The sequence below is a fragment of the Leuresthes tenuis genome, unplaced genomic scaffold (assembly GCF_036924035.1).
Source record: "Leuresthes tenuis unplaced genomic scaffold, fLeuTen1.0.hap1 SCAF_9, whole genome shotgun sequence".
Lineage (NCBI taxonomy): Eukaryota > Metazoa > Chordata > Actinopteri > Atheriniformes > Atherinopsidae > Leuresthes > Leuresthes tenuis.
Window position 1 is genome coordinate 9317260 of NW_027325363.1, and position 25440 is coordinate 9342699.

Below are 25440 nucleotides of genomic sequence, written 5' to 3' on the forward strand. Positions count from 1 at the left end.
GTTTCTACCAGACTGTTAGAAGAAGAAGTGCATGGGAGGAGTGATGAGCAGCAATGACAATTGGTAGTGGCTGGTCAAGGTAAAATTTGGACTTATCAGATGTAATGGTTTCTACATCAACACCAGTTCATCCAGGCCTAAAGATGTTGATATTGCGTGTCGATAATTTGTGAGCATGTTGTTGGGTAAACTGACCCAAGTTTGAGGAGGCACTGCAAGGACGACACGATAAATCGCAGCTGTTGGTTGGTTTGCAAATGCCCAAAAGTGGGGAAAAAATAGTTGGTTTTGCATGTTACAATGACTTTATTATTCAAATATTCATTTGAGCAGCAGTTTTGATTGATTTTTAGACTTGTTATGTGACTAAAATGTTTATTAGTCTCAGTGACATTTATTTGCTCATTCCACTTTAGTATTTATGTCGTTTTATCAAACAATATTTCTGGTTTTGAAGGTTAAAACTTTAGTAGACATTTTTTTGTGTGGTTGTGTGCTATCTTTAAGAAAATAAACATGACTCATTATAAAATAAACATACATTTAAAGCTGGCGATTAAAAGCAAAGAAAATCATTGAGAAAATGGTTTATGAAGTCATTGTTAACTTTAAGCTGTGTCAGGCTTACATAACCATGAAGTTCTGACTCAAGCTGCATCACATGACTGTAAAGTTGCTTCAAATATTTCTTCAGTTCATTTTTGAATGTTAAATCTTTTGTAAGTTTGTTATAACTGTATCATTATACACCTTTTCCTTTTGGGAAACAAATTCTAAATAATATTTTGCAACCAACTGGGACACTAGTTTCTTTTTTTTTTTAAATCTTTTTGTGCATGTGGACACAAAATTAACTGCATGGAAGAATAGTCTCAGGGCATTTTGTTAAACTGCCATGAAAGAGCAATTATGGCTTTAACAGGCGAAAAAGTTCACATTTGGAGGACGGTGGTGGAGTTACACTCGTGACTTCCAAGAAAGAGATTCAAATCTGCCTCGTTTCTGATCAACAACCATCTCAACTTATTTGACACTTCATTTTTGTTTTCAGTCTTGTTCTCTTCTGTTCCATGTCTTGTCTTGTCATTTCCTGTTTTATTTTGCACTGACCTACTCCTCTCGTTTCAGGTATCTTGCCCTTCCTCCCGTGTCAAGCGTCTCATTGTCTTCCCTGATTCCCAAGTGTTTCCACCTGTTCCCCTTGGTTCCTCGTGTGTTCAAATAGTCCGCGTTTCCCTTGTCTTGTGCCAGTATGTTGTCTCCTTTCGAGCTGCATTACCGGCCCTTTGTCTTGTACCACAGTTGAACCACAGTTCTACGAGCCTGCAGTGAGCGATCCTCCTGCAGTGCTATCTTGTGTTGTAATTTATTCTTACCCATAGCTTTAGTTTATTTATTCGACACGGTAAGTGTCATAGCTTTGTTTCCTACTCCGTTTGCAAGGAGTGATTTTTTTTTCCCCCGTTGTTACCGTTCATAGTCGCCTCCGTTAAAGGAGAGCCTTTAGTTATCGTTATAGTTCATAGAGCCTCTGTTTTGTTAAGAGTGCGTCTTTTGTTTTATTCCGCCTCGTTTTGAGAGCGTGTCTTTGTTTTGTTAAGCGTTCATAGCTTTTTGTTTTCCTTCCAGTTTGGAGAGTTTTGTAACTTTTCATAACTTTCATTCCTCCGATTAGTTACTGAGGAGAGCGCTTAGGTTTTTCAGCCTTTTCTTTTGCGCTGCCAGGAGATCGCCCTGCATTGCTGTGCTCTGTGTGCTGCATTTAAATAATAAAAACCTTCTTGGAACCCATACGACCCTGCATCTGTGTCCTGAGTCCCCTGGTCAACTGACAAGTCTGTTAGTTTGACATTAAAAACTTTAGGTTTTGGAAAATATCATGAGAGATGCATTAAAGCAAATATTTTCTAAAGGCTTGAGTTTTGAGGCTTTTAATGAGTTGCATCCCTCTGTGTCCTTGTGATTTTCACCTTCCTGAGCAGCAGAATAGAGTCTATCTGGTAACCAATCAGTCACATCTGTATTGTTGCAGGTCAACAGGAACAGTCGAGAACAGGATGAGAGGAAGAAGCTTTCAGCACCATCCCCTATTTTGACTATTTTCGTTAAATTTCCAAACTAATCTGCATCTGCAAGTGTGCAAATGTTGTGAATTTGATGCAACACACGCATACATAAGTACACAGTAAGGACAGCTAAGCGGCCTCCTCCAACAGCTGCCTTAGTTACCAGCAGCCGCAGTTGTTTTGAGCTGAAGGTCACCATTTAACGTGGATGCAGGTTAAACTGTAACACCAGCTATTTCACAATGATATCCAGACGATAAGCCACTTCCTCCAAAATTTAGGTCAACTTCTGTGTTAGTGAGTGCAGCCAACATAATCATTCTGTGAGTCACAGCATCTAGCCGGAAAAATGAAATGTTATCACTGACTATATCAAGGCAGCAATTTGCTTTGGTTCACCACCAATTTCCTGATGGGAAGCCATTGTTTCTTATAATAAAGTAGGACGGAGCCAGTTGGATTCCTTTGGATTCAATGAGAGTCGATTGGCTGACACAGTTTCTCATAGATGACCAATCATGCTTTACACCAAGGTTAGTAACATCCACTTTGTTACCAAACACTCTCAGGTAGGGTGGAAAAAAGGTAATAATGTGGCAACTGGGAATTTGGGGACTGTAACTGGAATTATACATATCTCAAAGTGGAATTACTGGTAGTCGTAATTCAGTTACGGATATCCGTAAATCCAGTATTCCTAGGGAAAACTGAATTACAGAAATCTCTATATTTCGTTTTGACTTCTCACAATTAAGTTACAGACATCTTGAATGAAAAATCCAACTTTTCAAAATGTAATTAGGTTACGACTAGTCAGAAAGACGTTAATATCTACAATGTTAATTATGGATAGTCAAACTTAGCTTTTAAATGTTAAAATGGCTTGTTATAAAAGATTGCCATCATGTTAACTGTATTATCAAAAAAGGGAAACAGACAAACGACCTCAAATTTATTTCATTCAGGAATAAAGTCAGCTTACATTTTCTACTGGTCTGAATAAAAAAAAAATCTAACCTAAAACAGCGTTTCGTAGTTGACGAAAATCGATGTCTATGAAGACAGACTATCACGCCAACAGTGGCGTTGCCTCCTCTGTGCGCGCGCACCATAACACATTTCTCTCCATGAGTGTTGGCAGCAAAGCCTGCAACGGAAGCAGCTCACATAGGAGATCTGCAGCCAGGCCCCTCTCCATTGATATTCAACGTCACCTCCTACGTGCTGCGTTCAGAGGGCTATATTACCTCGGTAGTCTCACCTCTGCGCTGTCACACTCTCTTCGCCACAGTTCCTGTGTCTTCTTTTTGTTTTGTTTTTCTTTGCGAGTTTAAGCACCGTAATGGACCGCTGGAGAGGCAGGGTGGCTCTTGTGACCGGAGCCTCGGCCGGGATCGGGGCGATCATAGCCAAAGAGCTGGTCCGGTTCGGTATGAAGGTGATCGGCTGCGCCAGGAACGTAGAAAAAATACAGGTTTGTTGTGAAGTAAGACTTAATTGCAACAGTTTGCAACTGGAATCAGAGGTGTGCTGTAGTCCACCTGACAAGAAGCACAGACACAGACAGGCTTTATCAGAGCAGCTTGTTGATGCTCACTTAGTTAAACTAACAAACTCAGAATTTGTTGGAGAAAGTAAGAGCAAGGCAAAGTTTTTAGAAGTATTTGTTTATAAATGTAATTTGACATGTATATTTATGTGACTGACTATATTACTTAACGCCCGCTTGCAAATTAAATCATTGAGTAAAATGGGTGTCATACTGGTGTATAAAGTTAGTGTTAACTTTAAGCTGTGTCAGGCTTACATAACCAACAGACTGGGTGTGTAAAATGGATTTTCTTAAGTAAATAGAATCCCGCGAGCAGTCAGTTCTCTTCTGTTCTCATTAGAATAAACAGTAGAATGAAGAATAAACACCGTCCGAGGCTGTAAAATCAGCTTGTAAGATGTTGCACTTAAAACTGTTCATTTAGTCATTAAAAGAAAAATGTAGTTTGACACAAGCTGCATCAGATGACAGCATCGTGACTGCAAATATGTATTCAGTTAATCTGAGCTCTGTTATCCTGAATAAATGGTGTTTTTGTTGGAAGGGGAATTCAAAGCAGATTTCACTGGTTTTTACTTGGAAAAAAAGTGGCTGCTCTAAAAGACAGAACCTTGTGTCAGCTTGATGCTAAGATACAAATATGTCAAAGTTCAACATTCTTTTACCTTTTTGGCATCTGGGGGGGATTGTTTAAAGAAGAAAAGCATACATTTTGGAATTGATTGCACATACAGTAAAATAAAAAAAGGTAAGCTGTGAGGATGAAGGTTAAAACAAACAACGGATGCAATAAATTGATGCAAGTGTCCGGGAGAAAAAGATCCACCCGTGTATAATTTCCTGAATTATTAGACCCAGTGATAAGAAATTAAACACAGTGTGTGTCTTTTATAAATTCTCAATCCTTGAACTAACAGAGAAGCAATAAAGCTCTCCAGCGTAATAAAGTTTTGTTTGGATTTAGCTGATGGTGCCAATGTCATAAAAATTTAATGAAACAAAACATTAACCATTCAAAGAAAAGAAGCAGCGGCGTGGTTCTGTCACAGGAGATCAAATGTATTTACCCTGAGAGGCTTCCCGAATTAAAGCCCCACTTCTGTTGGCAAGCTCCATAAATCACAGTGAAAACTTATGTCAAGTTTCCCTGGAATCATAACTCTGACATCTTAAAATGAAGTTAATTCACTTCTGGCGAGAAAAAACAAACCGTTATTAGCTGATCTCATGAATGAGGGACCTCAGCGTGTCATACATGTTTTTCCACAGAATCTACAGCGTTGCAGTCATTTATTTTTTTTTAAGATTGCCGGTTGCACAACTGAAAACTAAAAACACAAACTTTGGTCTGACTTCAGAAACTGGCTGCAGAGTGTCAGAGTGCAGGCCACAGCGGTGTGTTGGTACCTTTCAAGTGTGACATGACCAACGAGGAGGAGATTGTGTCCATGTTCGCGGCCATCAAAGCGCAGCACAAAGGTGTGGACGTGTGCATCAACAATGCCGGGCTGGCTCATCCAGAATCTCTGCTTAACGGCAAAACCACCGGCTGGAAGAACATGCTGGATGTAAGAGTGCAGCGCTACTTTGAGGAAAATCCTTGAATATACTTTTCCCATCAGATAGCAACTTCAAACGCTTAAATTTTTTTTGTATTGGCTTAGCTTTTACAAACTTTGACATACTGCCTTTTCATGTCTCAATAGTTTGTTGTTTATTCTCAGTGGCTTTCAGATTAAATTAGTCCATAAATAATTTTCTTACAGTAAAACAGTCACTTTAGTCATTACTGAGAGTGAAACAATGTACAACGTTCCTTAAATGCTGTATTAAGTCAAGTATTTACTTAAGGTTTTGAGGGAAGCTGCAACACTTAAGAAGATGTTGCATTTTTCTTACACAGTTATACATTTTTAATAGTTTTTTTTTTTCACAGAAAGCCTGATGCATATAATAAATGTATACGTTTTAAGAACCACAGTGAGACGTCAGTAACTGAGAAACCAGCAGTATTTGTGAAAGCTGCCATGTAGCGCTTATTTCAGAAAAACAAGCTGCTGAAATTCTCCTGGAAAACAGAAACAGAAATAGAAATAGAAATTGATATATAGTTTAATTCAGTTTAGCTGGTCCAGTTTAAGGATCCTGAACCAGTGCTTGTTCTGTCATGGAAACATTTATTGTTGCTAGTGTTTCAAAACCTTGGCCCTCAGAAAGACTCAATAAAGTAAAAAGTGGTTAATTGTGATGTCATTTTTCCATCAATAAAGCTTCAGCTTATCTGATAAACTGACCTCACAGAAAGTCCATGCAGGAAATCCAACAGTGAAATCTAAAATAAATAGAGAAATGTTTCCAACATCTTTTTGCTGACTCATTCACATATATATATATTTATATTTTTTTCTTTTAAAGTGGCTAAAAAGCAGCTTTGTTGTGCACAAGAAGCAACAATTGGGTGTGAAGTGTGGCTGCTGTTTTCAGCTGTAACCCCTCCAGATATTCTCTTTACGTTTGTGCTTCTCCAGGTGAACGTTCTTGCATTGAGCATCTGCACGCGAGAAGCCTACCAGTCGATGAAAGAGAGAAACGTTGATGATGGACACATCATCAACATAAACAGGTGCGGTTTTGTTTTCTGATGATGATCAGTCTGTCACCGTTTTTGATGGGATTTCTGGTAAAAATGTGGGTAACCAGAGTACAGTCACATGTCTGACATCATATGCATTTCCTGTAGTAATCGTTGAGTTCCTATCATGCTCAACACTAGTTACAAATGGTCTATGACAATATCCTAAAGCTTAATGTGACATCAAATTACTTGTTTCAGCCAGCCAGCTATCCAGAATCTAAATGTATTCAGCTGACTATTAAATATAGAGGAAAAATTGCTTATTCTTATAATCCAAATTGTGGAAGTTATTGACAATTTCATTTGAAAAGCCCATTTTCAGCATCAGTGATTTTCTTTGTACTATGCATTTTCTTCTGTTGTAGCCTTTGTGGACATCGTGTATTTCCCAGTACTGATATACATTTCTACACGGCCACCAAGTATGCTGTGACCGCCCTGACCGAGGCCCTGAGGCAGGAGCTGATGGAAGCAAAAACTCACATCCGTGCCTCAGTAAGGCTTCACCGCCTTTTAAAAACTTCTGTCTACTCATTAAGCCCGCAGTGTGTGTCATTAAATTTAAACGAGGCTAATCAAATTACCACACCACATCACAAGCTCCGTGAACACCATCATTTATAAGTATAGAATACACTCTCTGTGCATCTTTATGTTTACTCACTGTCACTTTGCTGCAGTGCATTTCTCCTGGTTTGGTGGAGACTGAGTTTGCTTCACGGCTCTACAGCCAAAATGCTGAGAAAGCTGAAAATATGTACGCTCAGTATAAGGTAAATTATTATCACTACTTTCCTGTTGTACTGCAAGGATGAAAAACATATTAAAACGCTGTTCCACTTTTGCAGTCTCTGCAAGCAGTGGACGTTGCTAATGCTGTTACATACGTCTTAAGTGCACCTCCTCATGTGCAGGTACTTGATTTTTATGTATTTACGTGTTTTATATTGTTTCATGTCACACATTTTTAAAATTTGTTCTTTTCCTGATGAAAACTCAATAACATTCACAAACCTTTTTTTTTACAGATTGGAGACATTCTGATTCAACCTGTGGAGCAACCATTCTAGTTCTGTAACCTGTGATGGCTGAATTGGTTTACTAACTATTCTTCATGTGATCTTTTCTCTACATTTATAAAAGTAACAATTGTAAACACTAATCTAAATAAAATAAAATGTCTGAACAAAAGCTTTGATTTAAAGAAGAAGGTTGGTGCACATCAGATTCTTTATTAAAAGATGAAGAAATGACGTTTGTAGCAACAGACCCTTGGAAACTTGACGTGTATTCAACTGGTTTTATACATGTTTTTACTGTTTTTTATACATTTACTGAACGTTAAAGGAAACATAATTGATACAAAAATTAGTTGTTATAAAAAAACCTGTTGGAATGAAGACTTTTTGTCATAGACAGTGAAAGGAGTAGTTACTAGAGGCAGATTTCTGTCGGCACGTGGCCTAAAATTCTCTTTTCCAACCTGCCATGATTGTCACTTCAGTCAACTGTAAAAACTTGGAACATTGGAAGTCTTGTTTGATGAAATATATGCAAAACCCCGGGACACAAATTTCCCTCTAACACACTGTGTTTAAAGAACTCGAAATTATGATTTCAAATGTGGACCAAAATTATGAATTAAAAGGCACTTATCGTGCATATTTTCATGGAGTAACTAGCATCCCCACAGGTTTTGCCCACTAGAGGTCACAAGCAGATTATTACATGCCTCCAGGATATAACTCATGATGGATGCTCGTGTTTGTAGGAGGAACATACACACACAGAAATGTTGTTAGACAAAAAAACAATTGTTTTATAAAGAAGATTGATTTAATGCTTCGAAAAATGTGTAGTTGTTCAGATAAACGTTCTTTTCTCTGTTTTTTGGTCATTTGATTTGTCTTTGTGGACATTGAACATCCCCCTGTAATCAGTTACAGTGTTTGTGGTCAATTTACGTTTCTTCACAATCATTTTGTATTCGTGGTAATTTAGCAACTTTTGTGTTATTTTTTTTATCTTTAGTTTGCGTTTCCTTGTATTCAATTTTAAATTAGACATATTATTAGTCATTTTATACTTTACACAGAACTTGCCAGCTTTCTTTGAACCTTTGACTGTGGCAGAGGGCCCACCGTTCCGGCTTGTCCTTGAATACAAAAACTACACCTTCATCTGGACATGGCAGAAACTTCCCACACTGCTCTAACTCACACTGTGTATGAGTGCAGGCAGCTGCAGCCTGGCACAAGCAGAGATTCTTTCTAATATTCAGTGCGTATCACCTAAAGTTGCCAACAGTCGTGTAAGTATACAAACGTGGGATCAGCATGAATGAGTGTCATTAACATGAGAAAGATGGTGGGTGGTGGTTGGCAGTCTCCAACTAACCTTGGCTTTCCTCTAGGCTGGAGACTTTACTGGCAGCTATCAACAGGCAGTAACACAGATGGAGATTCAGGCAGATTTTTCTTTCATCAAGACTTCCTGCATATTTGTCGAACAGACTCTGATGTCTTCAGCTATACATATTGATTTAACATAATATGTAATATACTACATGTAAAATTTTGATCTAATGCTGCAGCAAATTGCTTGTATATGTATATTGTATATAAATCAAGTATATGCATCACTCATGCTAAGTTAAATCCATTGAATTATTTGACATAAAATCCCCTCCACACACCGCTTCTGTCACGGTTTATGTTTTAACATTCTTGTTTTCAGGTTATTTGTTATGTTTTCAGGTTCTTGTCATGTTTTTTCCCCGGCCACTTAGTTTCACTCTAGTCACTTGTTTTCTGTTTCACAGCTGCACATCATCACCAATCACCTCCCCACAGCATCACCTCCCCTCACTCATTGCAGAATCCTCACTTTCCCTTCCATGCTCACGCCATGAAAGCTAAGTCTTTTGCCTCATAGTTAACCATTGTCTCATTTGTCATTTATCATAGTCTTGTTTTGCGAATGTTTAATATTTTGATTATCCGGCTCAGCCGCGCTTTTTTTTCTTGCTTCTTGTCTTTTTGGAATAAACCTTATGATTTGTGAAGTCTGCATCTGGGTCTCCCCTTCCTGCACCATCGTACCTGACAGCTTCTGTTATCAGCTGTTTGTTAGGATGACCTGTAGAGCCACAAAAGCCATGCTGAATGGGAATATGCTGTGCTGAGATGCAAAGATACTAAATGCTAAATGAACACATACAGATGTAAAAATACATCAGAACAATGCCAGTGATCACAGAGCTGCAGAGAGATAAACAAAGAGACATGAAATGGACCAAAATAAATGTTTTTGGACAGAGACAGAAATCAACCAAAACTAGATGCACAATGACATGCAAATTTACCTCAAAATGTTGCAGAACAATCACAAATTGCAATACAAATAGATATTAAATTGCTGCAAAGAGATATACAATTACTAAAGACACACAAAGATATGTTCACAGAGATGAAATGAAAAGTTAGGAATAAAAAGTTAGAGCTGAATGAAAGTTAGTAAATTACCAGGTCAAAAGGGTTATTTTTAGAGTTGTATCGACGTTGATCCCTCGCTCTCTACCAACCTGACTCTGAAATAATCCATTATCTCCATTCAGTATTGCAACAATAGTACAGTTCTCTGAAGGTGAACCTATGCAGTACCATGTTTACAGTTGGCTCTTCACAAATGAATCCATAGTGTAGAACATAAGCATGTGCACATACAATCCCACAGCATCCAATGTGGAACCTGATCATTAACTTGGCCTTACAAACCATCCATTTATCTAGCAATCCCAGAGATCTCCCTTTCCCTAGCGATCTCTTCCCACGGAGACCAAAGTTTTCCCAAACCAGCTGAAAGACATAATCTTTCCTCTAAGTGGAAAGTTCACACTTGTTGATTTCTACATGCATTGATTATTAATCCAAATATAAATCTTGATTTGGACAAACTACATTATTAATTACACTTACTGGCCCACTTAATCTAAGTTTTTATTGCATAAAAATAAAACAATGAATAATATTTTCTCTGTATTTTGGCAGATAATCTTTTTCTGACATTAAAACTAATATAGCTGATTTATATTCAACAGTTGTATACATGCTATGAGCTAAACATGAACGTGAAATGTATTTTCAAAGGCCATAGACTAAAGATGAAATGGAAAATTCCTGGCACTTTCTCTTCCCTTATTGTTCAATTATATTATCATCACACATCTGACTGTGTTAGCCATTCTGCCATTTCAGCTTATGATTGTGACTGTGGGCCAATAAGCTCCTTTAAATATTTGGGTCTCTTCCAAAAAAAATCTATTGATTTGTAAGAGATTACAAGTGTTTGTAATATTTAGAGATGAGATGAAATGTTTTTTTAACATCTTTCCAAAACACTTCAAAGTGCATTTCAGGTGTACCTGATGTGATTTAGGTCTAATTTGAATGAATTGCGTGCCAAAACCTTGTATATAAAGTCGTCTTATATAAGCATGTGAGAGTCAGCTGACCTGGAGGATTTCAGCCTCAGCATCAGCTATGGCCATAATATGTAAGAGGGGAAAGTAATGAGCACCTAATCGGTGTAGAGAATGGGGCCCTGCCTGAAACCACTTGCTGGGGAGGCAGTTTGAGGATCAAAGTCTGCAGGCCCTGGAAACAAAAGCGCATAGTATGAACTCATTGTTTCCTTGGGCTGCTTTTTGAAGTGTGGAAAGGAAGGACCAGAAAAAGTTGAAATCAGGTTAAGCAGGTTAGTATTAAGCCCCTGGGGTTTAGATTTCCAATTTATTCCCTTCTGTTCCCAGCTTGGATAATGTGCACACAAACATCAAACAGATGCAAGTTAGCAAAAGAGACTGATTTTCAATGTGCTAGCAACCTAGCAACCAATTTACACATTTACTCTTATGCTGAGAATTAGATGAGAAGATTTATACCACTCTGTGTATGTATATGATGCTACCACTAACAACCAGTTAGCTTAGCATAAATACTGAATATAGATACTGAATATATATTGAAACAGATATTCTGACTGTGTCCGAAGACAAAAAAAAAACATTTTATTGTGATTCCTGTAAATCTAATCAATGAATTAATTAAAAGAATAAGAATGTAGTTTTATGGTAGCCTACTTATGATAGCTTCATATTTAGCACACTTCATCCTAGAAGTATTTTTACAGCTTTATGATTTTTAAATTTCTTGGCAGCATTAAAAGATGTTTAAACAGGTTTTTCAAAATCTTTTTTAGATAACTTTGTTGCCCTTGCAGTTCTGTCCTCTGATATTGACATTTCTAATAGCCCACTTTGTCTTTGCCTAAGAATATGTATGCTTTCAGCATCTTTGATGCAGTTTAAGCATCATTCATTGATCAATTCAAACCATATGAACACTAAAAATTAAGCACAGGTCAGTTTTATTTGTTTTTTATTTTGTTTGAGGAATCTATTTTACTCTCCGGGTAATCCAGCTTCCTCCTACCGTCCAAAAACATGCATGTTAGATTAATTGGCATCTCTAAAATTGTCCTTAGGAGTGAGTGTGAGTGTGCATTGTAGTTTGTCTCGTTTGTCTCTGTGTGGCCCTCTGATGGACTGGCGACCTGTCCAGGGTGTAGGCTACCCTGCCTCTCACCCGATTACCGCTGGGATAGGCTCCGGCCCCCCCCCCGTGACCCGACCAACGGATTAAGCGGGTGTAGAAAATGGATGGATGGATGGATGGAATCTGTTTTATTAATTAAATTATTTTGTCAGTTTATAGCTTCTGGCAACTCTCTAGTAAAGTTTGCTTATTTTATCCCTGGACAAAAGCTGAAGCAATGACAGATACAGGATTAATCATTCAGATATTTTATTACTGACATGCAGGCCAAATATTACAAAACATGATTCTCACATTGCGATCAAATCTGATTTTTTAAAAATGGAATATCATGAAGCTTGTTCAGCTTATCACCAGGAGCTTTTCAGAAAAGGTCATACTTTTCTATTCTACTCCTGCTTCGCTTGCAACACATGGCTCATTGTTGCCTGTTAGACTGCACAGCTTTCCTTCTTTTCTTCCTGTTGAATTGTGCTTTTGCTTTCTCAATTGATAGCTGAAGTGGACTCATGACAGGTGCTGCTGAGATGGTCACCCACAGCTTTTCAGACCTTAGCTCTTCTCTTGTGGTAATGCTGAGTCTTGAGGTTGCAAGTGTCACCGGTTCAGTTTGTTTAGGGAGAGAAACTGTGTCGCTGAGAGCAGCAGATTTCTTTCTTGGTTTCCTCTGCTGTCTGGTTGGCAGCCGGTGGTGTTTTGTGCTGAGTGTAGGGGTGGCTGTTGTAAAAAGCCTCCATTCACTCAGAGTTACTGTTTCTTGCATTGCATCAGCGCTTGCAAGGCTGCTCACAGCAACATGAGTTTCTGGAGTTGTAAGAACAGCAGGCACGTTTTCAGACCTGCTGTGAGAAAAAAGTGGGTTTTCACCTGAGGGAAGCGCAGCTGTTTTCCTCCGTCTGTTTCTAAGGCGTCTCTCTTTTGACCTTTGTCTGTTCAAAGCATTATTGGTAGAGCTGAGAGCTGTGACTTGAATGCTCTCTCTGTAAACATCTGGCCTGTGTGAAAACTGCGGCTCTGTGGTGGGGACTGACTGTATGGTGGGAGTGGTGTGAGGGATGACGTTCAGGCTGTCCACAGAGGAATTCTGGTGGTCAGCAGGCACAAAAGGAGCAGCAGAGCTGGCTTTCCTCCTTTTCTTCCTGCCCTCTCTGTCTCCTCTCTCCTTTGACCTGATCCTTTGGACTTTGGGGATTATAATGGGGGCACTGGCAGTGCTGACAAAGGGTTGCCGTTCATTGAAGCTTTGTTGCTCTGATTGTGGAGTTGTAGTAATGGTCATGATGACAGAAACTACCTTTAAGTTCTCTGTGTTCAACACAAGATCTTCAGAAGAAGAAGTTATTTTCTTGCTCTTTTTTCTCCTCCCTTTTCTTTGTCCTCTGGTTTTTGCTTTATGTGGATTTAAAGTTACTGTGCTTGTTGCGGAAGAGCTTTCTTCTTTCAGTACGTCAGTGTCCGACTGTCCTGGCCTCTTCCGAATTGACAAAGGTGACGTTAAGGAAGCCACCTCCTTATCCATGGCTGGTTCATCTTTCATGACTTCATTGAAGGGCTCGTCTTTTACTCTGAGCTCATATTTGCTGTCATCGACTCTGTTTGTGTTTATACTTGGCTGCTGGTGTCTGTGTGACTCACTGATGAAATTACTTAAAGCCAAGACTTCCTCTGCTTTGATGCCAGGTGGTGAAACTGCAGCTCCTTCCTCTGCTTTCATGCCTGACTCTGCCTTCTGCTTTCTCTTCTTCCCCTTTCCTTTTCCTTTTTGCCTTTTGTTGGTTTTCTTCTTCTTTCCTGTGTTCTTCCTCTTCTTCTTCTCTGAGCTTTGCGCCTCGTCTTTATCGGAGTCGGCGGTGGAGCTTTGAGATGTGGAGACTGTAGCGAGTACCTTGATGAAGTCCTCGGCAGCTGTGACAACGTTTCTAAGTGAAGGTTCTTCTGGGCCTGACATTGTAGACTGAGTTACACTCTCCGGTTTGTCTTCTTTATTGCTTTTCTTGGAATCTTTCAACTTGGGAGGAGCAATCGGCAGTTCATCAATGACATCAATCCCTCCAAAGTCATATGGCACTGCCTCTCTCAGCACAGCAATGGGGAGCTTCTCATATCGTTTACACCTAGGCAAGAGCACAGAGAAGAGGTGGTGGATGTTAATTTCAGAAAGCAGTACAATGCAGTTTGTTGCAAATCAATCCAAAACCCCATGCTGATACTTACAGGCCATACCAGTGCCGCTCAGCACACTGCTCCTCATAGGCAAAGTCAAAGCAGGGAACACCAATGACATTGAAAAACGCCTGACCAACAATTCTGGAGGATGTGTCATTGACATTCCTCAGACAGGCTTTCAACCTGCAGAGGGAACAAAGAAGTCATTCAAGATATACAGTTTGCTCTGAAAGAGAGGAGTAACATTACAGAAGCAGGTGCTTGATTTGAATGATAAACATGTGGACATGCATTTACATGGTAACTATTCAGCTATAGTTCCAGGGTGAATTAAATGCACTCTGTTTTTATCCATCTGATCAGGCCTCATCAGCTTTTACTTGGTTCACCTGTTTCTCCTGACAATTTCACTTTATCTAGTATTTGCAGACAGTACTTGTAATAATGATTATTGTAAATACAAACATATATTTAAATTGATCTGAATTGGTTAAAAGACTTGCCACCTGGAATTAGTCACTATGACATAAACGCACTGAATTCTGTGAACTCTAAAGTGGTTTGGCAGGGAATAAAATTTGAACATTTGTAATAATCTATGGACAGCTATTTGTTGAACTTAATGCTTAAAGTTCATGATGTCAGATATGTCAGATATGTCAGCTCTCTTGATTTTTGTGCCAGTTCTTTAAAAGGTTAATGACCAGTGTTACATCATTTTCATATAGGCTACATCTTAATGTTTTCATATTGCAACAATTTCTATATGTGCACATTAACTTGATTTATTTTTACTCACACATTGTCACAGTCACAGTGACAGATTGAGTGCCACTTGAAATTGGTGTGTCCATAGTTTGAGGAGAAGGCATGAATGACATGGGGGCAGTGGTCATGAGTGCGGCAGCAACTGTCGGTGTCTGCAAACTCTCCTGCGGATAGGAGGTCACTGTTAAACTGGGTAAGTAATTGGTACACTCTCATATGACAAAATAATTATCAACATTTTTTAACAGATTTTAGCTTACCCAGCTGGTCATAGTTATCCGCCATGTTACCGGCTCCACACCACAGGGTCCCAGGGTAAGTAAACCCTCTCTTGGATCTTTTCAGGACCTTTTCATCGCTCTCATCCCTTGTCTCTCTGCTGCTGCGCTCTGATCTCTCCTTAAACTCCCGGCACATCGGCTTGGCCTCATCCATGCGCGCAAAATGCGTGTCCAGCTGCTGCCCGGCTCTTTGCTCCTGCAGTCCCAACCTGCACTCATGCATGAATGATCTCACCTCCATCTGATTCACTATGACGGAGCAGTTGACGACCTTCCCAGCGGGACTGACCACGGTGCGCACTACCTCGGCTCCGTCTGACACCTGATAGAGGAAGTTATCTCCTAGGATTGACATTTTTGCGCAAAAGGTGCCGTTGATCATGGAGAACATCATCTTGCTCTCCTTCTCTACGTCCAGAGCGCGGCTCAGGAAGTCGCCCTTGACGACGTTTCTGTCCAGATAAGACAGAAAGACAAAGAAGACAGACCACATGATGCGGCGAGTGGCCCTTTCAGCACCACGCGTAACGGAGACAGCTCCTCGGGGTTTTTCTGGCGCTCCGGCGCAGCCCTCCCACTTTAAAGGCGACGTTGAAGTGGTGCGATTATTAATGCGATGAATGGTCATACTGGGAGGAGTCACCACGATTAACCTCTTTGGCCTGGGAACCGTATCTCTTTGTATTACTCACAGCCAGCAGTTATAACCACCGGTTTATTCTCGCACTGCAGAGAAACATGCAGAAGGAGAGCACAGGGTTAATTTGTGGGTGTTCAGAAGTTGAACCTCCAGCTTCCACCGCAGAGAGACAAATGACCGCGAGTTACCTCCCAACCCCCTCAGCTCAACCCCGAGAAAGTGGAGATTTACTTTGGGAACATGCATGGAGGAGGTTCAAGCTTGCCCACGTTTTCCATGGTAACAAGCATGGGGTGATTGTGCCAACACAGGACATTGGACATCTTTCAAACGCCTCAAAACAGGCCCTGAATTGGTGATGACCTAAATCCCGATGTAGGGACAGAGCTCTTTCACTGAGGAATGTGAAGAGAGGGAATAGTTTCACACAAACTGCACTGAGTGACCGAAAGGCCTCAAAGTCAGAAAAAGCTCAGTGTTTTATGACCACTTCTGTTTGACATGAGCTAAATGTAGGTCAATTTAGAACATAATTTGTGTTTCAGGTTGATTTTATTAGACGTCCTTACATTTCAACCCTATCTGTTGCATAGCATTGAAATATTATCTGTTTGCAATAGATTCAACCATGTCTAATGCAATACATTAGCTCTAATATGTATTAATTGTCCCTAATCATGATTTTTCCACCAGAGAATAAAACGAATATAAATGCTTACAAAATAAAAACCCACAATATGTCTATTTTTCCCTTCTGACATGTTAAGATAGATAAAGTAAAAGTTTTTTTTTCTTTTGAATTGTACATACTATAATTATACTACATATGAGTATAGTATAATATATGTATAGTATAATATAGTGTTTTCTTTGATTTTGTTTATGAACTTTTAAGAAAGATGTCACTGTTGGTTTTGATTGTATGTAAAAAGATTTGTGGAAGACAAACTCTTTTTTAACTTAGTTATTAATATATCAGCAGCTGCAGTTGTGCTTTTATCATAACATCAGCCCTTACATATGCACCATTGTGTGGATCTGTTTTTATTACCGAAATACAGTGAATTGTTTTCATAACTTAATTCTAAAATCTCATTTACAAAATAATGCACAGTGATGTCTGCTGTATCTTTGAGTGGGTGATCTCTATCTTCAAAGGAAACAAAACCCTATAGTCAGGTTACGTTTTGAATCAGCCCAGTTTTTTGTCACATGGCTGGTCTTATTCTAGAGGAGGAGATCCTGCCTACTCAAGGCACTGAAATCCGATTGCTGGAAGGCGGAGAGAAATGATGTAGAATCAGCAGAGGCAACATTCGACCACATCTTGAGGGAGGGGATTGAAAAAAAAGTTTTCTGTGAAAAAACTGCTGGAGGTATTTGGGACAAATGAACAAGGCTGATAATCCTAAATGCAATAAAAATGCCTCAAAGGTTGACTCTTTGTATTTTAGATACATTCACAATGAACCAACATTAAAAACACAGTCTTAAATTTGGCTTTATACACTTAAAGTGTTAAATAAAACTGTTTCAAGGTTGTTTTTTTATCTTGTGGAAATACTAATCTCAATCTTTTTTTAGCTTTTTTATGTACTTTATGTGACTCTTGGTGAAGCATTATTGCGCTGTTTCTTGCTGAGTAAGATGCTCTTTGTAGCATTCGCAGACATGTCAGCTGCAGAACAGTGCCCTCTGGTTGAGCAGAGGGGTCAGTGTGAACCTGAGGTGCTGCACAGTTAACAAATACAGTGTCCTGTGGAAATAAAAGTCAACTATTCTACATTTTTTACAATATTTGAAAAAGAAAGTACACCTATTGTAAGGCTTTATGTATCAGGACATAAAAAAATCATCAAAAATAATCTGCTTCTTGCCAGGTTTTAGAATTAAGTAAATACAGCCTTAGACAAACAACTAGACATGTTACATAATATCATTACTCATTTAACAAAAAATAAGATAAAAATTCAGAGGCAGCAAGTGGAAAAACTACACACAAACTCTTATTGCTTCAGTATGAATTAAGAGGGTAAAGTCATGACAGTACAATTAGAAAAATACTCAACAAGTATGGCTTATTTGGAAAGGTTGCAGGAGAAAGACTCTTCTCTCTGAAAAGAACATGGCAGCACAGCTTAGGTTTGCAAAGATTAAAATGAACAAACCACAAGACTGCTGGAGTGATGTCATTTGGACATATGAGCACATCACCACAAACACCTCACACCAACTGTCAAACATGGTGGTGGCTGATGATTTGGGCTTGTTTTGTAGCCACAGGAACTGGACACCTTGAAGTAATTTAGTCAACCATGAACTCCTCTCTGTGCCAAGCTATTCTAGAGTCAAATGTGAGGCCATCTGTCTGACAGCTAAAGCTTGGCTTTACTGGATCATCAACAGGACAGTGATCCCAAACAAGGTGTGTCCAAGACTCCTGAAGACCTGCGCTGCAGAACTGGGGAAACCACTACAACGGATCTTCAACCTCAACCTGCAGCTAGGGAGAGTGCCCTCCCTCTGGAAGACTTCCTGCATCGTCCCAGTCCCTAAAAAGAACTGACACAGCGAGCTGAATGATTTCCAGCTGGTGGCACTCACTTCACATCTATTGAAGACGTTGGAGCGGCTCTGTCTCAGCCTCCTCAGACCCCAGATGCAACACGCCCAGGACCATCTGCAGTTCGCCTACCAGCCAGGTGTTGGTGTGGAGGATGCCATCCTCTACATCTCGTCCACTCCCATCTGGATAAGGGAAGAGACACAGCGAGGATTCTCTTCTTGGACTTCTACAGTGCCTTTGATACCATTCAGTCCCCTATGCTTCAAGATAAATTGAACAGGAGGGGAGTGGACCCCCACCTGGGATCTCCGGCTACCTCACCGACCAGCCACAGTACGTCAGACTGAAGGACACTACGTCTCACACTGTGGTCAGCAGCACTGGAGCCCTTCAGGGCCCCTCTTTTCTTCACTCTGTACACCTCGGACTTCTGCTACAACTCAGAGCTGCGTCACATACAGAAGTGCGCCGATGACACAGCCATCGTTGGATGCATCAGGGATGACAGAGAGGAGGAGCATCGGAGTCTGGTGGGGGACTTTGCTGTTTGGTGCCGCACAAACCACCTCGAGCTCAACACCTCTAAGACAAAGGAGCTGGTCATAGACTTTGGGAGGACCAGACTGAAGCCGAGACCAGTCCTACTAGAGGGAGCTGAGGTGGAGAGGGTGGACTCCTACAAATACCTTGGGCTGTGGGTGGACAATAAACTGGACTGGTCAACACATGCCAGCCACCTGTATGGGAAGACAAAAGGCAGGATGTATTCCTAAGGAGACTGTGATCTTTCAACATCTGCAGCAAACTGCTGTGGATGTTTTACCAGTCTGTGGTTGCCAGTGTCCTCTTTGTCACGTTCTATGTTTTGATTATTCTTGTTTTCAGGTTCTTTGTTATGTTTTCAGTTTCTTTATCATGTTTTCAGGTTTTTGTCTTGTTTCCAGGTCATGTTTTTTCCCCTGTCACTTAGCTTCACTCAAGTCACCTGTTTTCTGTTTCACAGCTGCACCTCATCACAAATCACCTCCCCACAGTATTTAGTTTCCAGGTTCAGTCACAGTCATCGCAAAATCCTCACTTAACCTTCCATGTTCACTTCACGATTGTCAAGTCAGGTTTTTGCCCCTTAGCCATAGTCATCATAGTCACAGTTTCTTCATAGTCTTGTTAATCATAGTCTTGTTTATTCGCCATAGTTTTGTCTTGCTTTGTTATTCACAGTTCAAGTATTTTTGATAACCGGCTCAGCCACGACCTTTGTTCTTACCTTTTGTGTTTTGGAATAAACCTTTTGTTTTTGGAAGTCTGCATCTGGGTCCTCCCTTCCTGCACCATCGTTCTTGACACTCTTCTACACTGTGGTGTGCTGGGGAGGCAGCACATCAAAGAAGGACACATCCAGACTGGATAAACCGATCGGGCGTGCCGGCTCTGTGATCGGCATGAAGCTGGACCTTCTGGTGACAGTGGCAGAGACAAGGACTCTAAGCAAACTGTTGGACATTATGGACTATGCCAGCCACCCTCTGCACACCATCATCAACAACCAAAGGAGCCTGTTCAGTGAGAGACTGCTCCTTCCAAAGTACAGGACCAACAGACTTAAGAACTCCTTTGTCCCTCAGGTGATAAGACTGCGTAACTCCTCACTTGGGGGGAGGATATAACAGGGACAGAGGAAGAGGAATATTCAATTGCAACACTTATCTATTTATCAAAATGGTCAGCCTATGTGCAATAACTCATTTCATTCATGTCAACTACAGTGCAATAACCTAATTTAATTTAATCTATATTTAGTTCAGAGTTTATATTTAGCTATTTTCTGTATTCTGCATACTTTGTATAGTATATTTTGTATCCTAATGCTGCTGATCCTTTATATTTTTTGTAATTTTTGTATAAGCTTTCTGGAGACTTGAATTTTCCTGAAGGAGTCATCCCAAGGGATAAATAAAGTTGAGTCTAAGTCTAACACAGCAGCAAAGCTAAAACAAAATGTCTGAAAAAGAGACCTTAAGAGACCTGTGTATAAATCAATGCTGCAAACGTCATGCAGAAAATGATTACTTCAAGTTATTGCTGCCACCAGAAGCTGAATCAACATTATCTGTCAGACAGGTTAACATATTCAATTTGTTCATATCCACTAAACTTTGCATTTGTGCTAAAGACAGTATTCACTGTATCATTTATTTTAAGGTCATTTGGTTTGAGGCACACATAAAACCAGACTGTGGGAAAGTTGGAGTGCTGCAGGCAGACGTGTCAGAACAGTCTTGGGCTCAGCTTGAAATCTGTTTCATGACACTCATGAAATTTCAGATTTTCCTTTGTTTAAAAACTTTTCAAGTTATGAGATGTGAAATATACTGTGAATACTGTGCGATCCAGGGTTGAATTTCTGCTGCAGTGAATGTGATCCCAACCTTGTTATTAACAATAACAACTTATGGTATGCATGTGGGAAGGATTAACATTTTTATATGATCTCTAGTTTCACTTCATTCTGTCCAGTAACCACGGTGTTAGGTGTAGGAAAGATACAAGTCACACATTTTATTTGGATCTTCATTTCATCACCTAAGAAATGCAGACACAGTCTGTGGATTTTTTAGGGTAGCAGCAAAAGACAGTACAGTTCACAGGTCTGAAAAGCTTTGGTTTTCAGCAGAAGCAACAGATCCCTTTTCCCAAAAAAGTTCAAAACCATGTCCATTAGCTTTTTCTCATGAAAATTATGACGTCTACTCCTGTTAAAACAGAGTGACTCTCCCAGGGCCCTGCATATGCCCTGTGATTCATAATTAGAACATGACAAAGCGTCCAGTGTTTAACAGCTCTGTAATGCACGTTGAAACATGTTTCCCAGCTCTTTATTCATTTAATATGAAATAAGCTTTTGTGGAAACTCATCTAGGTCATCGGGTCAAGTTTGACACAAACGGGAGGATTAATATGTGTTTACAGGCTATTTAAGCTTGGAACACAGATGAACTCCTGATGGGAGTTGTCTCAATTATGAAATTTTAGCATATGACCTACTGTCACAGAAACACTTTAAATGACCAATGTCTCAGTTCATTGTTGCAGTTACTATAGTACTGTATGCATTTCTGTTGCTGGTAAGCCATGTCTGCTGCAGAATACAGACTCCATTACATGGGTGTAAACAGTCAACTCCATAAAATAGTGGGAAACAATGAAAATATGTTTTTCAAACAAAGTGGCACTCAGAGCATTGAGAAGATTATCTCAAATAACTGCAATTACATTTTACAACTGACTGAGAATCATAATACACTTTCTCCCAATAAATGAATCCTCTTTTAGCTGTCGAAGCAGGCCTCAACAGTGTTTAAAATCATGATTTCAGTCTCAAGCTTGAAGCAAAATTCCACATATGAGCTTCAGATGGATCTAAAATCTGTCATTATTGCAAGAAATGTGCAAATCAAACAACAGAATATGCAGTTGAAATTAATAAATTAAATTAAATTATCTGTACATTCTTCCAGTTTTATGTCTAATTTTACACTTATATTCGTAATGATGCATTGCGTCAGTCTGGTCTTTGATGGGTTTTATTATGACACAAAGTTTGAGAGTTATCTCATTAAAGACAATCTCTTTAATAAATTAAAGGAAATGGACACACCTTTACAGCAGGTGATAATCCTAATAATAAGGTGGTAATCCTAAATTTCAGGATTTAAGTGAAACATGAAAATGTCTTTAATGGCCCCAAACCATTAAACACAAAGAAAGAGGCTGTTGAATGCAAATATTCCTACTATATTTTCTGAGACAAGGCAGGTTTATTTAGACAGTACAATTCAACAATTAGGCAGTTCAAAGTATTCAACATAGAACATAAAAAAGTAAAACAGAGTGGGATCTATTATTATTCAGTCCATCATTGAAATAAGTTAATTAAACACAGTGATGAAGAGGAAAGTTACAAGGTTTGATTTAAAAGAAGCAGGATTTGACACAGAGAGTTGGTTCCACATATACAAAGCATAGAAACAGAGAGCAGCTTCTCCATGATTGTTCCAACCCTGAGGACACAGAGTAAACCTGCTCCTGATGACCTAAGATGTCTTGAAGATTGATAATGTACCAGAAGACCTGAGGTGTGCTTTGGCCCCAAACCAAAAGCTTTATGTACCAACAGCAGTATCTTAAAATCAACTCTTTGATGGAAAGAAAGACAGTGTCGAGACCTCAAGATTCTAGCAAGAACCTGAGCACTTAGAAAAGGCTGAAACTGATCATATAAATGATTAGCTCATTTGATTGTCAAATGCCTTCCCAAACTGTAGAGAGATTCTGTAGCTGAGTGCAGTGTCATGAACAGCACCCTCCCACCCACCATTCACCTCACTGAAAACTGATCTGAACAACTCTCTCTCATTCACAGTCCAGTTGGTTCTCCCCAGTTTGTCCCTCGAACTTCACAGACCAGCGCTGTACTACAAATGGACGTGTTGACTGTTCCTGCAGACAGGCAGAAAGGATGGTACCTCTCTCTGATGGCCCCAAACACCAAAGGGCCAGCATTTGCCTGGCTGGACCCGTCCAGACTCTACTGCAACCCCCAGGTATGAGGGCAACGGATTCTTTGTCTACAGCTGCACAATCGTGTGCACACTTTGCATGGTGTGTATTTACCCTCTTTGCTCTTGATCCAGGCTTTGGCAGACTGCGTGAAAGACCTCCTCAGTCAATTCCATAGCGACACCATTGACCTGGTTGCTGGGATAGATGCAATGGGATTTATTCTTGGTGAGAAAACAAAGCAGTTTGTCTTCTGAGGGGAAAAATACTGAGTTCAAAGTGATCACACTGCAGACCAACCTTATTTAAAGAGGTTGTTTCTGTGCTTGCACATAGGTTGAGAAACATGAACCCTCAGGCAAAGGTACTAAATTTAGAAACAGAGTTTACCCATCTAAACTCTTCCTCTCACTCATAGCATGCCAAGATGTTTCACAGGAAGATTGTCCACATTTCTTTTCAGAGACCATTTTTGATGTTTTTCAGGGGCATCTGTTGCCACCACTCTTGGAAAAGGTTTTCTGGCTATTCGTAAAGCGGGTCATCTGTGTGTCGCAACCCAAAGCCAAAACTACACAGACTACACAGGCAGAGAAAAGACTATGGAAGTAAGGCTGGATGTGCTAAAACCAGGTTAATCTTCCCTTTTTCCTTTAACTAAATTGCATAAATATTCCTTGAAAAGAAGAATGTTTGGATCCAGAGGATTAAGAGAGAAAAGATCACGCTTGTCTTCCACTGTTCTGCGATGTTGTGAGGGATGACAGAGGTATCAGTACAGTTAATTTTCTGTTTTGAAAAGCTACAAATAATTATGATTTGATTGATAATTTTTGTGAAGAAAATAAAAATCTTTGTCAAAAATTTAAACATAAAATGAAGACTGAACTTTGACCGTTTTATCTTTGACATGAAACGCAAAAAATTCAACATTGATTTTCATGTTTTCTGTTAAGTCAGTATAAATAAGTGAAAAATGTCTCACTTCTTAATCTTCCACATCCTGGATGATGTGTTTGTATCGCAGTCCAAAATCATCAATAACTAAAAGTAACAAATCCTCACGCCTGAGAAACTAAAACAACTAAAACCACCAATTGATTGCTTATGATTTACGTAATAAGCCCACAGGAGTTGAAGAACTCGCTTGCTTGTGAGACAGCACCATCTGGTGTTATTCGAATGAATCAAAGTTGGATCTATTTGTTCACATCTATCTAAGTGTTCTTCTAAAATGCATTTTTTTTATTGTAGAATTTTTGGCATTAGAAATTTAAAAAAGCCTTTTTTAAATGGCATTTTGAAAAACATATATCACAAATGGATGGACTAAGAACATTTTCCAACAAAACTGATGAATACTGAGGATGGCTCTTCTTTTTGGCCTTTGGTGGAAGAGAATCAGCTGAAGTGTTTACATATTTTTGTACTAAAGCAACTCCTTGTTGAACTCAAATTGTTTCATGAGCGTGTAAACAAAACATTTGAACACTTTAAACATACATTTCAGTTCCTCATTTCCTCAATTCTTGTCATTGGTGCTAGAGAGGGAAAAGTTGGCTTAATCTCCTCAGCTGTTGTTTTTACAGCATTTACTTTTAGTCACGCTAGCCATATAATGAAATTCAAAATAGTTTATCCTTATTTGTTGTGTTGTCTCTTACAAGAAATGTATGTATATTGCCTTTTATTTCACAAAACAACGTCAGCATTGACACAGACTGAGATGTTACAGCCGTCAACATCATTAGAGACCCTCTATCCTACCTCAAAGATGACCTGTTTGCGTTCCTGCTGTCTGGGAAACTAAACGTCTGTCCACGTCCACACAGTTGGATCCACAGCTCTGGATTACTTTCTTCTGGGATGCCTAGTAGGACTACCCTGAACTACTACAGATAATCTACATCTTTCCCACTTTAACATGCCACCATTAATATAAAACCTACATGTATACATACTTGTTTTTAATTTCAAATGCATTCATAATTCAGTGCATACCCATAATTGGTGCAGGTCCTGTATGTATGTCTACCTGAATGAACATTATGTCTTAAACCACAGGTCAGTTGGGATAGTAAGAACAACTCAAACCAATGAGGAAAAAAGATTCTTATTGCTTTTTAATTAAATTGTAGACTGTATAAATCCAAGGTATTCCATGGGTTTCTTTTTTTAATCCTCAACTTCATCTCCTTTTTAAGAATGTTTTAATTTCTAGCTGCATTTCAAACATTTGCTGTCGACATGTGTGTTCTGCTGCAGGTTTGAGGGTTTTGTTAGTGGACCAGTGGATAGAGACTGGAGGCACAATGAAGGCTGCCATCCAGTTGGTGGAGAAGCTGGGAGCCACAGTTGTAGGTCAGTATTCACGATGACATTTCAATGAAGTCCAGCGTTTGAGTTTAAAGATCTTGTCCTGTTTGCTGCAGGTGTAGCGGCCATCGCCATTGAAAACACTGAAGGAGGGAAGTGGATTAAGGAAAACTACAAGTCTTCTCACTGCATCCCCAAGGAGCTGCAGAGCCAAATCGACGGAAAGCATCTGGACTCCTTTAGAAGCTTTAGCAAGTAGACATGGTTCCTCAGGA

The 25440-nt window shown here is 39.6% G+C and overlaps 3 protein-coding genes across 3 annotated transcripts; 2 read left to right on the top strand and 1 right to left on the bottom strand.

The window, feature by feature from the left end:
- Positions 1–3328: 3328 nt before the first annotated feature.
- On the top strand, positions 3329–7538 carry LOC140314131 (dehydrogenase/reductase SDR family member 11-like). Its single transcript, XM_072392193.1, has 7 exons — positions 3329–3540; positions 4977–5186; positions 6147–6241; positions 6619–6748; positions 6934–7026; positions 7102–7167; positions 7282–7538. Exons 1-7 carry the CDS (start codon positions 3409–3411, stop codon positions 7321–7323), a joined length of 768 nt encoding a protein of 255 aa, XP_072248294.1. The 5' UTR covers positions 3329–3408; the 3' UTR covers positions 7324–7538.
- Positions 7539–12140: 4602 nt separating this feature from the next.
- Positions 12141–15612, bottom strand: proca1 (protein interacting with cyclin A1). The gene is made up of 4 exons (XM_072391691.1): positions 15063–15612; positions 14834–14966; positions 14083–14217; positions 12141–13982 (listed from the first exon to the last, which is right to left on the bottom strand). Exons 1-4 carry the CDS (start codon positions 15574–15576, stop codon positions 12287–12289), a joined length of 2478 nt encoding a protein of 825 aa, XP_072247792.1. The 5' UTR covers positions 15577–15612; the 3' UTR covers positions 12141–12286.
- Positions 15613–22717: 7105 nt separating this feature from the next.
- LOC140314134 (adenine phosphoribosyltransferase) lies at positions 22718–25424 on the top strand. The gene is made up of 5 exons (XM_072392196.1): positions 22718–22893; positions 22984–23077; positions 23336–23482; positions 25115–25210; positions 25282–25424. Exons 1-5 carry the CDS (start codon positions 22771–22773, stop codon positions 25422–25424), a joined length of 603 nt encoding a protein of 200 aa, XP_072248297.1. The 5' UTR covers positions 22718–22770.
- The last annotated feature ends 16 nt before the right edge of the window (positions 25425–25440 follow it).

Coding starts and splice junctions, on each gene's coding strand:
- proca1 (XM_072391691.1), bottom strand. CDS start 15,576: ATGTGGTCTGTCTTCTTTGTCTTTCTGTCTTATCTGGACAGAAACGTC. Junction 14,967..15,062: donor GGATAACTATGACCAGCTGG/GTAAGCTAAAAT, acceptor TCCTATCCGCAG/GAGAGTTTGCAGACACCGAC. Junction 14,218..14,833: donor CACTGTGACTGTGACAATGT/GTGAGTAAAAAT, acceptor TTCCCTCTGCAG/GTTGAAAGCCTGTCTGAGGA.
- LOC140314131 (XM_072392193.1), top strand. CDS start 3,409: ATGGACCGCTGGAGAGGCAGGGTGGCTCTTGTGACCGGAGCCTCGGCC. Junction 6,242..6,618: donor CACATCATCAACATAAACAG/GTGCGGTTTTGT, acceptor CTTCTGTTGTAG/CCTTTGTGGACATCGTGTAT. Junction 6,749..6,933: donor AAACTCACATCCGTGCCTCA/GTAAGGCTTCAC, acceptor ACTTTGCTGCAG/TGCATTTCTCCTGGTTTGGT.
- LOC140314134 (XM_072392196.1), top strand. CDS start 22,771: ATGGACGTGTTGACTGTTCCTGCAGACAGGCAGAAAGGATGGTACCTC. Junction 23,078..23,335: donor TGCAATGGGATTTATTCTTG/GTGAGAAAACAA, acceptor GATGTTTTTCAG/GGGCATCTGTTGCCACCACT. Junction 25,211..25,281: donor GCTGGGAGCCACAGTTGTAG/GTCAGTATTCAC, acceptor TGTTTGCTGCAG/GTGTAGCGGCCATCGCCATT.